This window comes from Lynx rufus, unplaced genomic scaffold (assembly GCF_022079265.1).
Source record: "Lynx rufus isolate CCGP_SWC_20201006 ecotype Redwood Valley unplaced genomic scaffold, mLynRuf1.p SCAF_46, whole genome shotgun sequence".
NCBI classification, from domain to species: Eukaryota; Metazoa; Chordata; class Mammalia; order Carnivora; family Felidae; genus Lynx; species Lynx rufus.
This window is the reverse complement of record NW_025814863.1, coordinates 1,235,681-1,251,320: the sequence shown is the minus strand read 5'-3', so window position 1 is coordinate 1,251,320 and position 15,640 is coordinate 1,235,681. Positions and strand designations below refer to the sequence as shown.

At 42.4% G+C, this 15,640-nt stretch overlaps 1 protein-coding gene across 1 annotated transcript in view; it reads left to right on the top strand.

Moving 5' to 3' along the window:
- FMR1NB (FMR1 neighbor) overlaps positions 1–14,025 on the top strand; it is a 95,315-nt gene extending 81,290 nt beyond the window's left edge. The window contains exons 5-6 of the mRNA XM_047098308.1: positions 12,686–12,856; positions 13,953–14,025. Of these exons, the coding sequence (XP_046954264.1) occupies positions 12,686–12,856; positions 13,953–14,025 (244 nt within the window). The remainder of the gene's footprint in view (positions 1–12,685; positions 12,857–13,952) is intronic.
- Positions 14,026–15,640: the final 1,615 nt, after the last annotated feature.

Below are 15,640 nucleotides of genomic sequence, written 5' to 3'. Positions count from 1 at the left end.
GCAGGTTGAAAGCCTTGCAATAAACTCTTCGTTCAGCTTTGTTTTATTCAGTATGCAGAGTCTGGTTTTTGACACTATACATGATCCAGACACAAAGTAGGTTATTCCTGAGGGAACAGCCAGCTTGGTGGACTGCATAAAAGCCACTATACGATCTGTTTACCCTGAAAAGAGAGACTTTCTATCACCCCCTATGGATGCCAAGTGGAATTCTCCAGATGAAGCAAGCAGCTGACATGCTTCCTATGCAAACCGCATGAGGCTGGCTTTATGATGACCAGGATATTCACCTGCTGAATATGCCCATTTTCCAGGTCATGGTAAATGCTGTGGTTAACAGGGCCCCTTTGACATGGCCACCCTTTTAACCTTATTGCCGTAAAGCCCCAAAACAGATCTGGAAGTCTTATTAGATTTGTTGTCTCAACTTTCCCTCCTGGGTCTTACAGATGCTAATAAAAACATTAGGTTAATTAACAAGAGAATGGGAAAGGTGGGGGGAGGGTCAAGAGATTCTGCTCACCAAGGCAGAAACGTTTTAAGCAATTGTACTACTAGGTATTTACCCAAATGATAAAAAATATATACTGATTTGAAGGGATACATGCCCACCCCGATGTTTATAGCAGTATTATCAACAATAGCTAAATTATGGAAAGAGCCCAAATGTCCATCAGCTCATGTATGTATGTATGTGTGTGTGTGTATATATGTATATATAATGAAATACTATTTAGCCATAAAAAAGAATGAAATCTTGCCATTTGCAATGACATGGGTGGATCTAGAGAGTATTATGCTAAGCGAAATAAGTCAGTCAGAGAAACACAAATACCATATGATTTCACCATATGTGGGATTTAAGAAACAAAACAGATGAACATAGGGGGAAAAAGAGGCAAACCAGAAAATAGTCTCTTAACTATAGAGAACAAACTGAAGGTTTCCGGAGGGGAGGTGGGCAGAGGGGTGGTTTAAATGGGTGATGGGCATTAAGGAGGGCGCTTGTGATGAGCACTGGGTATTGTATGTAAGTCATGAATCATTAAATTCTACTCCTGAAACCAATATTACATTGTATGTTAACTAACTGGAATTCAAATAAAAACTTGAAACTACAAAAGAAAGATTGTTAAGAAATAAGGGGAAAAAAGAAATAAGGAGAGGGGTTAGGGGCCAGATTAAATTGGTGAAGGGGATTAGGAGGTACAAACTTCCAGTTACAAAATAAATTAAGTAATGGGGATATAATATACAACATAAGGAATATAGTCAATAATATTGTAACAACTATGTATGGTGACAGATGGCAACTAGACCCATTGTAGTAATCATTTCATAACATATAAAAATATTAAGTCACTGTCTTGTACACCTAAAACTAATATATACTGTATGTCAATTATAGTTCAGTAAAAAAAGAAATAAGGTAAATAAAGCAAATATTCAAAAATAAAGAGGCAAAACAAAAAGGAAACAGAGAGGGGAGAGTCACAGTCCTCACCCCAGCAAGGTGGAAACTTTTAGATGGCTGTTAAGAAATGTGATGAATAAAATGGACATTGATGGGGTTGGGAGGGCCAAAGACACCCACTGCAGGTCCCCCAACAGTAAAAGTCCCCAAACAAGTGTGATCTATTTACCATTGTTTGGAGAAATTTAAGCTGTAAGATAAAAATTAAAATGAAAAACTTGACCAGTAAACACTTGGGGCAGTTGTTAGGCCAATTAATCAACATAAAGGTTGAAAAAAGATGGGGCGCCTGGCTGGCTCCATCGGTAGAGCATGTGACTCAGTCTTGGGGTCATGAGTTCAAGCCCCATGTTGGGTGGAGATTACCTACAAAAAAAAAGATTGAAAAAAGGGCCAGGGTTGCTTGGGTAGACCCCTCACGGAAGACCCCCAAGCCTTTTGCACAGGAGTGGGTAAAATAATGGTCAGGGGGTGGAGAAGAGAAGTTTCAAGGACTCTTTGGTAACAGAAGCCCTACAAACTAGGGTACCAAATCCCATTGGTGAAACCCTGACCTGGGCTACAATGACACTAAGAGAATGTTAAAATAAGTGGAAGTGTAGTGGTGAGTCACACACAGACAGTTGGGACACTGAGGCTTTTCTTTCCAGGAAGCAGCTTTATTTGTGCCAGCAGGGGCTCAGTGGGCTAAGACCCCAAAAGGCTGAGCCCCAAGTGCAGCAGGGTGTAGCCTTTTATACAATTTCTACTTCTTTGTCTCCCATAAATGGTAACATACAGACATACAGTCGAATGATTGGGTGGTCTATGTTACAGTCGTGAGGAATGTCACGTGCACACATAGCCAGGTTGCCTTCCCTTGTCTTGAGGTTTTCACCACATTTCTTAAGGAGGGGCTCTACCACATTCCCCGCTTTGATGCTTGGACCCCCTATTTTGGGTCAAAGAGCATCATCTTGGTTTAGAGGTTTATATTTCCATAACATCACATGTGTGGCTGTTTTTCTTTCTACAATTGCCTCAGTGACGCTGGAGACAGACTGTATAACCAGGGGAGATTGGCAAGGTAGGATCAAGCAAGCTCCCCAAATCAAGAGGATAATACCTATGAAGGTTTTGCATCCCCTGAGACTTGAAAAACATCCTCCAAATAACTCCCCGGGGTCCCAACCTTTCCAGGTCTGGACTGGGACATGAGCAACCTTTCTCATTTGATCTGTGATCTCCTCTACTATGACTTTTCCTTCATTGTCTCTCTGTAGGCAGCAGTTGCTCAGGTTAAACTTTCCACAAACTCCTCCCTCAGATGCAAGCAAGTAATCTAAGGCCAAGCAATTTTGATTGATGGCATTGTGCATTTTGGCTTGTTCTTTGGCTAGTAAGTTAAAGAGCTCTGGCAGTTTTATTGGTTATAATCTCTACAACTGCTTGCAGCTTGATGATGCAGTTTAGCATGTAAATGGGAGTGCGGTAGCCCTAGGACCCGTCCTCTGCCCAGGTGGCAGGGCCATAATATTGGATTATATGCTCAGGAGGCCATTTGTCATCTTTCCGATTGCCAATTTGTAGGGCATGTTATTTCCTTTGAGTCTTCCTGTTCCCATACCTCGGACTCCCAAATGTTCCCCTCTGGCAAGTGGGAGCAGGAAGAAAGATGGATGAATAGTTCTCAGCACACATGACCCTGACCAGCCTGGGAGAAGTGTTGTATAGGCTGTCCTTCCACATATCTGGTATAATCTACCTAGGGCCTGCTGTTTGATGGCTGAGTTGACATTGTCCCAGGCCTCTCAGAGAGGAGGGAAGTTAGACAAGGGGTGGGGATCTGGCTCCAGGTGATCTAGGGACCCCCACCATTAGGTTTCTCAGGTGGTTGAGTTATAAAACCTTTGGCCTAGGCACACTAAGCTTCCAACAGGATGGTGAACTTTCTTCCCCACTGGCTAAGGCAGTTTTTCCCAATAATTGAGGTTTTGAGGAGCCAAACCCCAGTAGCAGGACTGGGGTATTCTGTTCCATTATAAGGTTCATGGAAATCTAATTCTCTAGCCTCCCATGGCCATTGTTCCCCCATGTCGGTTCCCCCACATACGTAGCAAGAAGAGTTCTTCAGAGTCTGGGCTATAGTCTCTGCTAGGGTTAGAAAGAAGTTGCTTACTGTGACTGAAATGGGAGGGGGGCTACTTCTTATTTCTTCATAGAAGGAGTGGAAGATTTGACAAGACATGGTTGGACGGGCGGTTGTGACTCTCTTAGATATATAGCACAGTCCCTAGGTCTCTGCCACGCCCGTGGATCCAGATGCTAATTTGGGTCCCTCATTGCCATTTGGAATCTCCTGGGTTAATAATGGTAGAATTAACAGGGTTACAAGCCTTTGATTGCCAACCTGATGTAGCACCCTTTTCTTTTTTTTTTTTTCAACGTTTATTTATTTTTGGGACAGAGAGAGAGACAGAGCATGAACGGGGGAGGGGCAGAGAGAGAGGGAGACACAGAATCGGAAACAGGCTCCAGGCTCTGAGCCATCAGCCCAGAGCCTGACGCGGGGCTCGAACTCACGGACCGCGAGATCGTGACCTGGCTGAAGTCGGACGCTTAACCGACTGCGCCACCCAGGCGCCCCTGTAGCACCCCTTTCTGAAGGAGTGCTGTTGTGATTTCTTTTTTCCAAGTAGCCCATGAAACACAGCTCCAGCTGGGGCATAAAATCTCAGGTATACAGGCACATAAACCATTTTTCTCATACAGGTATTTGTCATTGAGTTGGTATTCCTGCTCCCAGTCTAAGCCTCCACATGGTATATCAAGAGTCCTTGGGTTCTCTATGACAAGTGCCTGCTTTTTTTGTACGACAGATGCCTCAGGGCCAATACCTATAACCGCACATATGTCAAACAGCATTGACACTGATCATTTTGGGTTAGTAATTTGTGTCCAGCTGACCAAGGCTCCCCGCTCTCGGTAGGATGGGACTTCTAACCAATCTTCGCTGGGGGAGTATTGTGGGTCAAAGCAAGTGTATTGACTCTCCTGTTGGCAGATAGAATAGGTGGTCTTATTGTGTCTGCAGGGCCCCAGGATCTTTCCCTGGCATGAGAAGTGGGTATGGTATAGTAAGGTCCACGTGACTCCCTGGCCTGACTTGGTTATGTGAATATATGGGTCACATGATGAGGATCTAGGTCTACAGAACGGGTCCAGATTAGAAGCAACCAATACCAACAAAGCATCCTATCCACAAAGGGAAGGTGAGTGCTAAAAGAGACCTGTCACCACACTCAGCTGGCCAGGGTGGCCTCAGCCAATCCTATGGTGAAGAGTAGAGCAAGAATCACAATGACAACGAGACACAAGGGGTGACAGTGCATCACAGTAAGGAAACAGATATAGAAAATAAGAACAGTCTATTTGTTTTACTGGATCCTGATTCTTCAAGTTTCTGCCATGCATGGAATACTCAGCTTCTGGAGTGACTCAAGCAGGGCTGCAGTCTCCCAGAGCCTCTGGAGTTGTAGACTGCTTCTTACACATGGTCAGCTTGCATGGCGTTGATGGATCAGGAACGCACTCCCATTTTCGAGATGCCGGCTTCACTCTGCTGTGGTGAATCCAGGGACCCACCTTGGCTACCTTTACTGCAGTAGGGGTGGACAAAATGACGGTGAATGGGCCCCTCCAGAGGGGTTTAGGGGTTGGACATTTCATCCCTTCACCCATACAGAATCTCCTGGTTTAAAGAGGTGAGCGTCTATGCTCAGACTCAAGGCAATGGCTCCCTAATCCAGTGGTGTAAAGTGGTTAGGGTAGACCCTAGGGCCTGCATCTGTTGCCCTAGGGTTAGATTGCCTATCTCATTTAGATCCCCCCTTATGCCCTTTATAATGGGGGGAGGGTGCCCATAAAGAATTTCATAAGGGGAGAACCCCATCTGCTTAGTGGGGCGACACCTGATTCTTAACAAGATGATTGGCAACACCTGATCCCAGTGAAGGTGGGTTTCCTGACATAGTTTACTTAATTGCAGATTCAGGGTGAGGTTCATTCATTCCACCTTCCTGGAGCTCTGGGGTTGGTGTGCCCTGTATAACTTCCAGGTAATCTTTACCCCTTTTGCCATTAACCACACTTCCTCAGCCATGAATGCTGGCTTGTTATCTGAACCCATAATGATAGGGATCCCAAGTCAAGAAATGATTTCTTTTAGAAGAAGTCAGGCCACTTCACACACCTTTTCTGTGCAAGTAGGGAAGGCTTCCACCCAGCCTGAGAAAGTGCACACAAAGACCAACAGATATTTACAGCCCTGAGCCTGGGGGAGCTCAGTGAAGTCCACCATCTTTTTTTTTTTTTTTTTTGGACTATCTTCAGCATTTTGACTTTAATGTTAATTTATTTTTTAAATTTACATCCAAGTTAGTTACTATATAGTGCAACAATGATTTTAGGAGTATATTTCTTAATGCACCTTACCCATTTAGCCCAGCCCCCCCCACAACCCCTCCAGTAACCCTTTGTTTGTTCTCCATATTTAAGAGTCTCTTATGGTTTGTCCCCCTCCCTGTTTTTATATTATGTTTGCTTCTCTTCACTTATGTTCATCTGTTTTGTCTCTTAAAGTCCTCATATGAGTGAAGTCATATATTTGTCTTTCTCTAATTTTGGTTAGCATAATACCCTCTAGTTCCATCCATGTAGTTGCAAATGGCAAGATTTTTGATTGCCGAGTAATACTCCATTGTATATATATATACCACATCTTCTTTATCCATTCATCCATCTATGGATATTTGGGCTCTTTCCATACTTTGGCTATTGTTGATAGTGCTGCTATAAACATTGGGGTGCATATGTCCCTTTGAAACAGCATACCTCTATCCCTTGGATAAATACCTAGTACTGCAATTGCTGGGTCCTAGGGTAATTCTATTTTTAATTTTCTGGGGAACTTTCATACTGTTTTCCAGAGTGGCTTCACCAGCTTGCATTCCCACCAACAATACAAAAGAGATCCTCTTTCTCCACATCCTCGCCAACATCTGTTGTTGCCTGACTTGTTAATGTTAGTCATTCTGTCAGGTGTAAGGTGGAATCTCATTGTGGTTTTGATTTGTATTTCCCTGATGATGAGTGATGTGGAGCATTTTTTCATGAATTGGTTGGGCATCTGGATGTCTTCTTTGGAGAAGTGTCTATTCATGTCTTTTGCCCATTTCTTCACTGATTATTTGGGTTTTGGGTGTTGAGTTTGATAAGTTCTTTGTAGATTTTGGATACTAACCCCTTATCTGATATGTCACTTGCAAATATCTTCTCCCATTCCATTGGTTGCCTTTTAGTTTTGCTGATTGTTTCCTTAGCTGTGCAGAAGCCTTTTATTTTGATGAGGTCCCAATAGATCATTTTTGCTTTCGCTTCCCTTGTCTCCGGACACGTGTTGAGTAAAAAGTTGCTGCAGCCAAGATCAAAGAGGTTTTTGCCTGCTTTCTCCTCAAGGATTTAGGTGGCTTCCTGTCTTACATTGAGGTCTTTCATCGATTTTGAGTTTATTTTTGTGTATGGTGTAAGAAAGTGGTCCAGGTTCATTTTTCTGTATGTCACTGTCCAGTTTTCCCAGCACCACTTGCTGAAGAGACTGTCTTTATTCAATTGGATATTCTTTCCTGCTTTGTCAAAGATACGTTTGTGGGTCCATTTCTGGGTTCTCTATCCTGTTTCATTGATCTGTCTGTTTTTCTGCCAGTACCATACTGTCTTGATGATTATAGCTTTGTAATACAGCTTGAAGTCCAGGATTGTGATGCTTTGGTTTTCTTTTTCAAGATTGCTTTGGCCATTAGAGGTCTTTTCTGGTTCTATGCAAATTTTAGGATTGTTTATTCTAGCTCTGTGAAGAATGCTGGTGTTATTTTGATAGGTATTGTATTGAATATGTAGATTGCTTTGGGTAGTATTGACATTTTAACAGTATTTATTCTTCCTATCCAGGAGCATGGAATGTTTTTCCATTTGTTTTGTGTTTTATTTAATTTCTTTCATAAGCTTTCTATAGTTTTCAGGGTATAGATTTTGGTTAGATTTACTTGGTTAGATTTATTGCTAGGTATTTTATGGGTTTTGGTGCTATTGTATGTAAATGGGACCAATTCCTTGATTTCTCTTCCTGTTGCTTCATTGTTGGTGTATAGGAATACAACCAATTTCTGTGCATTGATTTTATATCCTACTACTTTGCTGAATTCATGGATCAGTTCTAGCAGTTTTTTGATGAAATCTTTTGTGTTTTCCATATAAAGTATCATGTCATCTGCAAAGAGTGAAAGTTTGACCTCCTCCTGGCCAATTTGGATGCCTTTTATTTCTTTATGTTGTCTGATTGCAGAGGCTAAGACTTCCAATACTATGTGAAATAACAGTGGCGACAGTGGACATCCCTGTCTTGTTCCTGACCTTAGGGGCAAAGCTCTCAGTTTTTCCCCATTGAGGATGATATTAGCGTTGGGTCGTTCATATATGGCTTTTATGATCTCGAGGTATGCTCCTTCTATCCCTACTTTCTTGAGGGTTTTTATCAAGAAATGATGCTGTATTTTGTCAAATGCTTTTTTTTGCATCTATTGAGAGGATCATGTGATTCTTGTCCTTTCTTTTATTGATGTGATGAATCACGTTAATTGTTTTGCACATATTGAACCAGCCCTGCATCCCAGGTATAAATCCCACTTGGTCGTGGTGAATAATTTTTTTAATGTATTGTTGGATCCTGTTGGCTAATATCTTGTTGAGGATTTTTGCATCCATTGTTCATCAGGGAATTTGGTCTATAGTTCTCCTTTTTAGTGGGGTCTCTGTCTGGTTTTGGAATCAAGGTAATGCTGGCTTCATAGAAAGAGTTTGGAAGTTTTCCTTCCATTTCTATTTTTTGGAACACCTTCAAGAGAATAGGTGTTAACTCTTCCTTAAATGTTTGGTAGAATTCCCCTGGAAAGCCATCTAGCCCTAGACTCTTGTTTTTTGGGGGAGATTTTTGATTATAATTCAATTTCTTTACTGCTTATGGGTCTGTTCAAAATTTCTATTTCTTCCTGTTTTAGTTTTGGTAGTGTATATGTTTCTAGGAATTTTTCCATTTTTTCCAGATTGCCCATTTTATTGGCATATAATTGCTCAAAATATTCTCTTATTATTGTTTTTATTTCTGCTGTGTTGGTTGTGATCTCTCCTCTTTCATTCTTGATTTTATTTATTTGGGTCCTTTCCTTTTACTTTTTGATGAAACTGGCTAGTGGTTTATCAATTTTGTTAATTCTTTCAAAGAACCAGCTTGTGGTTTCATTGATCTGTTCTACTGTTTTTTTGTTTGTTTGTTTGTTTGTTTCAATAGCATTGGTTTCTGCTCTAATCTTTATTATTTCTTTTCTTCTACTGGTTTGGGGTTTTTTTTGCTCTTCTTTTTCCATCTCTTTAAGGTGTAAGGTTAGGTTGTGTATCTGAGACCTTTCTTCCTTTTTTAGGAAGGCCTGGATTGCTATATACTTTCCTCTTATGACCACCTTTGCTGCATCCCAGAGGTTTTGGACTGTGGTGTTATCATTTTCATTGGCTTCCATGTACTTTTTAAATTTCCTCTTTAACTTGTTGGTTAGCCCATTCATTCTTTAGTAGGATGTTCTTTAGTCTCCAAGTATTTGTTACCTTTCCAATTTTTTTCATGTGATTTTGAGTTTCATAGCATTGTGATCTGAAAATATCTACGGTATGATCTCGATCTTTTTGTACTTGTTGAGAGCTGATTTGTGTCCCAGTATGTGATCTATTCTGGAGAATGTTCCACGTGCACTGGAGAAGAATGTATATTCTGCTGCTTTAGGATGAAATGTTCCAAATATATCTGTTAAGTCTACCTGGTCCAGTGTGTCATTCAAAGCCATTGTTTCCTTGTTGATTTTCTGATTAGATGATCTGTCCATTGTTGTAAGTGGGGTGTTGAAGTCCCCTACTATTATGTTATTATTGTCAATGAGTTTCTTTATGTTTGTGATTAATTGATTTATATATTTGGGTGCTTTCATATTTGGAGGATAAATGTTTATAATTGTTAGGTCTTCTTGGTGGATAAACCCCTTAATTATGATATAATGCCCTGGTTCGTCTCTTGTCACAGTCTTTATTTAAAGCCTAGATTGTCTGATATAAGTATGGCTACTCCAGCTCTCTTTTGTCAACCATTAGCCTGATAGATGGTTCTCCATCCCTTTACTTTCTTTCTTTTTTTTAATTTTATTTTTTTAATTTACATCCAAATTAGTTAGCGTATAGTGCAACAATGATCTCAGGACTAGATTCCTTAATGCCCTTACCCATTTAGCCCATCCCCTCTCCCACAACCCCTCCAGTAACCCTCTGTTTGTTCTCCATATTTATGAGTCTCTTATGCTTTGTAACTCTCCCTGTTTTTATATTATTTTTGTTTCCTTTCCCTTATGTTCATCTGTTTTTGTCTCTTAAAGTCCTCATATGAGTGAAGTCATATATTTGTCTTTCTCTAATTTTGCTTAGCATAATACCCTCTAGTTCCCTCCATGTAGTTGCAAATGGCAAGATTTCATTCTTTTTCATTGCCAAGTAATACTCCATTGTGTATATATATATATATATATATATATGTATATATATATATATACATATCACATCTTCTTTATCCATTCATCCATCGATGGACATTTGGGCCCTTTCCATACTTTGGCTATTGTTGATAATGCTGCTATAAACGTTGGGGTGCATGTGTCCCTTCAAAATGGCATACTTGTATCCCTTGGATAAATACCTAGTAGTGCAATTGCTGGGTCATAGGGTAGTTTTATTTTTAGTTTTTTCAGGAACCTCCATACTGTTTTCCAGAGTGGCTGCACCAGCTTGCATTCCCATCCATCCCTTTACTTTCAATCTGAAGCTGTCTTTAAGTCTAAAGTGGGTCTGTTGTAAACATCATATAGATGGATCTTGTTTTCTTATCCATTCTGTTACCTATGTCTTTTGATTGGAGCATTTTGTCCATTGACGTTTAGAGTGAGTACTGAAAGATCTCAATTTATTACCATTATGTTTCTTGTAGAGTTGGAGTTTCTGGTGGTGTTCTTTGGTCCTTTCTAGGCTTTGTTGCTTTTGGTCTTTTTTTTTTTCTGTCTTTTCTTCCCCCAGAGAGTCCCCCTTAAAATTTCTTGCAGGACTGGTTTAGTGGTCGCAAATTCCTTTAATTTTCATTTGTCTGGGAAACTTTTTATCTCTCCTTCTATTTTGAATGACAGCCTTGCTGGATAAAGAATTCTTGGCTGCATATTTTTCTGATTCAGCACACTGAATATATCCTGCCACTCCTTTCTGGCCTGCCAAGTATCTGGATAGTTCTGCTGAAAACCTGATCTGTCTTCCCTTGTAGGTTAGAGACATTTTTTCCCCTTGCTGATTTCATGATTCTTTCCTTGCCTGAATATTTTGTGAATTTGACTATGATATGCCTTGTCGATGGTCAGTTTTTGTTGAATCCAATGGGAGTCCTCTGTGCTTTGTGGATTTTGATGTCTGTGTCTTTCCCCTGGTTAGGAAAGTTTTTTGCTATGATTTGCTCACATAACCCTTTTACCCCTTTTTCTCTCTCTTCCTCTTCTGTGACCCCTATGATTCTGGTGTTGTTCCTTTTTAGTGAGTCACTGATTTCTCTAATTCTTAAATTGTGCTCTTTTGCCTTAGTCTCCCTCTTTTTTTCTGCTTCATTATTCTCTATAAGTTTGTCCTGTATATCGCTGATTCTCTGCTCTGCCTCATCCATCCTTGCCACTGTGGCATCCCTTCAACATTGCAGGTCCTTTATAGCATTTTAAAATTTTATCCTAACTAGCTTTTCTTCTTTTATCTCCATGGAAAGGGATTCTAATCTATTTTTTACCCCAGCTAGTAGTCTTATTATCTTGATTGTAAATTCTGGTTGAGACATCTTGCTTGTATCTGTTTTGATTAAGTCACTGGCTGTCGTTCCTTCCTGCTCTTTCTTTTGGGGTAAATTCCTTCATTTTGTCATTTTGAAGGAAGAAAAGGAATTAATAAGGTAAAAAAAATAAAATTAAAAAGTTAAATGCAAAACACACACTTACACGCACACACAGAATCAAATAAATGATGCTAGATCCAGGGTGTGTTTTGGTCTGGATGTTGAAAGGAGCTCGATAGATTAGAGAAAAATGGGGAAAAAGTAAAAAAAAAAAAAAAACAGAAAAAAGAAAAAGAAAAGGAAAATGTTTGAAAATTTGAAAAACTGAATACAACGAAAAAAATAAAATGAAATGATGGAAGTAAAATAGAATTTGAAAAATTTACAAAATTAAAAATATACTCTCAAAAAATTAAAAATATTTTTAATAAAAATTGAAAATAAAAATACATTTTTTTCTCTTTCTGTATTCAAGAAAAAGAAAAGAAAGAAAAAAGAAAAAGAAAAAAAAATTGAATAGCTGGACCAGTGAACAGACTGAAATACAATTGAAATTACATTGTTTACCCCTAGAAGTCAAACTATGAAGCACTTTATAGTCTGTAAACTAATCAGGCAGAGAGACTTGTGGTGTTCCTGAAGAGCGAGATTGGCCCAGTTGGGCGGGTTTAGTGTAATCGCTCTGTTCTCCACTAGATGGCGTTGCTTAGCTTTCTGGGGTGGATTGTTGTGGTATTTGTAGGTGTGTATGCACATGCGTGGGCGGGGTGAAAATGGCATTACCCTACTACCCAGTCTCTGGTATTGGAACTCTGTTTTCCCTGATCAGCAATCGCGCACCCATCCTTTGTCTCCGGCTTCCATGTACTCCCCACTTTTACACTGTCCACGACGAAGCCATCAGGTTGCCAGGCAGCATCTCCCTCCTGAGTTTTATCTCAGATGCAGCTGTGTTTCCCAACCCCTCACTTCTGAGGGACTGTGGCTTTGACCTGTGCTGACCCTCTGCAGGAAGGTCTCGCTCAGCAGTGGCTAGGTGCTGGCTGCACCCAGGCAAGTTCACAGGACCATGCTGCTTCCGATGCCCAGAGACTGGCTGGGTGCCAGCGTGCCCCAGAAAAAGTTCACACGATCATGTAGCAGCAGCGTTTCAGGGATTATGGCAAATCACAACACACATCTGGCACCAGGCTTTACCCTTAATGTCCTCACTCCAACACCAGTGGATGTGGCCGTTCTCTGGGGTTCGCTGGGACTTTTGCCTGTGAGGAGGCCTCACTGCCTCTACCAAATGTCCTCCCAGCAGGGAAACCGCCTCTTCCCGTGTGGCCTGATGATCCCCCAGATTTCACTCTGCTCCCGGGGATTCACCCTGCCCACCAGAGCACCGCCAGGTATCGACTGCAGAGTTTCAGACTCTGCACTCCTGCTGTTTATAGTCTTAATGGAATTTAAACTGTCTCTTTTCTCCTTTCTTACTTTTTAGTTCAGTCCCTGTGGCTGTTTCCACTTTTCCACTTTCTCTCCAGCTGCTCTTGTTGGGGGTGCTTTTCCTGTATGCTTCCTCCGATCTCCGTCCTCTCTCTGTAAGCTCCCTGCCCTCCGCGGCTTCTCTCTCCCGCAGTTCACCTCTCTGCGCCACATACCTACTGAGTTCTATGGTTCAGGTTGTGCAGATTGTTGTGTTAATCCCCAAATCAGTTTTGTAGGTGTGCAGGATGGTTTAGTGTTGAGCTGGCTGTATTCCATGGACACGTGATGCAAAAAAAATTTCCATGCTGTTCCACCATCTTGGCTCCTCCCCCACCATCATATTTTTCAAATGGGGCTCCCCTGATACTTGGCACCCCAGGGGCGGCCTTGGATACCTGACGTGCATACCTGATTATTCCTGGCACACGTTTCAAATTGCTTGCATACTGCTTGTGCTACGCTGGAAAGTCGAGGGATGTAGATGTGTCAGCTTAATGTAGTCTTGAGAGCTGTCCAGCCAGTGTGGATTTCCTGATGGAACTGCTTGACAAAAGCTAGAGCCAGGGTCTCGGGAATGGCTACTTGGTTGTTTTCAAATTTCCACCATCCACCTGGGAGGTAGCTTCCATTTTCAGTCTTTTATTAAATTTTTTTTTAATGTTTATTTTTGAGAGAGACAGAGACAGAATGTGAGTGGGTTAGGGGTAGAGAGAGAGGGAGACACAGAAGCAGAAGCAGACTCCAGGCTCCAAGCTGTCAGCACAGAGCCCGATGTGGGGCTCAAAGTCACAGGCTGTGAGATCACGACCTAAGCCGAAGTCAGACACTCAACCGACTGAGCCACCCAGGTATCCCATTTTCAGTCTTAAACCGGGTACTCTCATGTTGTAAGTAATTGTGAGTCTCATTCTGCCAGTGGACTAGGGAACAGTACAGCGGTTAAAGTCATTGATTCTGCTGTTCCTTTGGAGGCCACAAGCTTTGCTCCTTGGTCTGCCTTACGGTTTCCCTGTATAGCTGTGGTGTCTCCCCTTTGATGTCCCTGACAGTGTATGATGGCCACTCTCTTAGGGGCCCACGCAGCATCTAAGAGTTCAAGGATTTTCTTACCCTGCGTTATGTCTTTTCCTCCTGGGTTTATTAGGCCCTTCTCTTTACATAAAGCCCCACATACATGGAAGTTGGTGAAAGCATACTTAGAGTCTGTGTATATGTTAACACGTATCCCAGAGTCATGAGGTTAATGGGCACCTCTGGATCAAAAGGGGTGTAGAGATGAAATGCCTCACAGTCTCTCATGCAACTGGCCTGGGCTCTCCTCGGGTCCCTGGTGCACTTCTGATGTTTTACTCATATTTATGGCCTCCCCCTCTTTCTTCCTGCCATTTAGAAGGGCTTCTTGATACCATTCAGTCCTGGTGAGCCCTCCATCTACACTTGAGTCATTTGAGTCCCATTTGGGGTCCTCCCCAGGGAAGTGAGCCCGAGTATAAGCCTGGGTGTCTATTGTCCCAGCCGGGGCATTCTCCTCTAACCATTTTAGGGCCACCTGGGTAATTCGGCAACACTCTTCCATGTCAAAGAGGGTCAGGAGGAGTTGGCGGCAGTCTGTCAAGGCAGGTTTATGGGTTTGGATCATGGACTGCATTGGTTCAATCACAGCCTGGGGCTTCTCCGTATAGGAGGGAGTATGGTGCTTCCAATTTAGGAGGTCTGTGGTGGTAAAGGGTTGGTACACAAAAACACGCTGGCCTCCTTGGTTCTGGCCTTCCTGATCATAATAGACGGGTCCCCTGGTTTCCCTCGATGGCATCTGTAGGGCTCCCTGGTGTTGCTGCAGGGAGGGACCGTCTCCACTGGCCTGATCTTCTAGTAGCCTTCTGGGAGGGGCGTATGAGGTTAGGACTGGTGGTCCGGGTGAGCCGGTCACATCCAGAGAGGCCGGTGGTGCTAGAGATGGTGAGGCCTCAGGACTAGGAACACGCTCTGATGGAGTCTCGACAGCCAGGACAGCTAGAGGCAGTGGTGGCAGTGAGGGATACAGGGGGGCATATGGCAGTGGGGTCCCCTCAGGCTCTCCCGACAGTACGGGTTTTTCAGTTTTTGGCCAGCATTTGGAGGAAGCCGTGACACGAGCCATCATAACTCTACAGTTCTCTTCAATACAGACTTTTAGCCAAGGCTGCCAGGATAAGACCGGGTCTTGCCAACAGTCAAGGTAAGGACATTGGTTGGGGTGGCCTGGATCCCCCACAACGACCATGAACACTCAGCCAACTAGTTCCTTATCTAGTGAGCCCCTTGAGGGCCAGCCCACCCCAAACGATGGCCAATCAATTTCACAGAATGTCTGCAGCTTTCCAGGAGTTAATTTCATACCATAATCTCCGGAATATCCCTTTTTGAAATTCCTCAACATATACTCTACAGTAGTCGGTTTACTCTACTTTCCATCCATTTACTCCCCCTAACAGACAAACTTCATGCACAAGAGAGGAAAAAGGGGAAAGGGAGGGACTAATTTGGAGAGGCCGCACACTCACTTCGTCCATTTCCAGCCACTCTCCTCCCAGAGATATTTCAGGTGCCTCTTAGCATCGGCAGGTTCAGTATCAAGCCCTGACCTGGATCAGACTCCATATGAGGTCACCATGGAATCATGGATCGGGACCCAACACTGGCTTCGGCCCCTCGTTCAGTTTGGA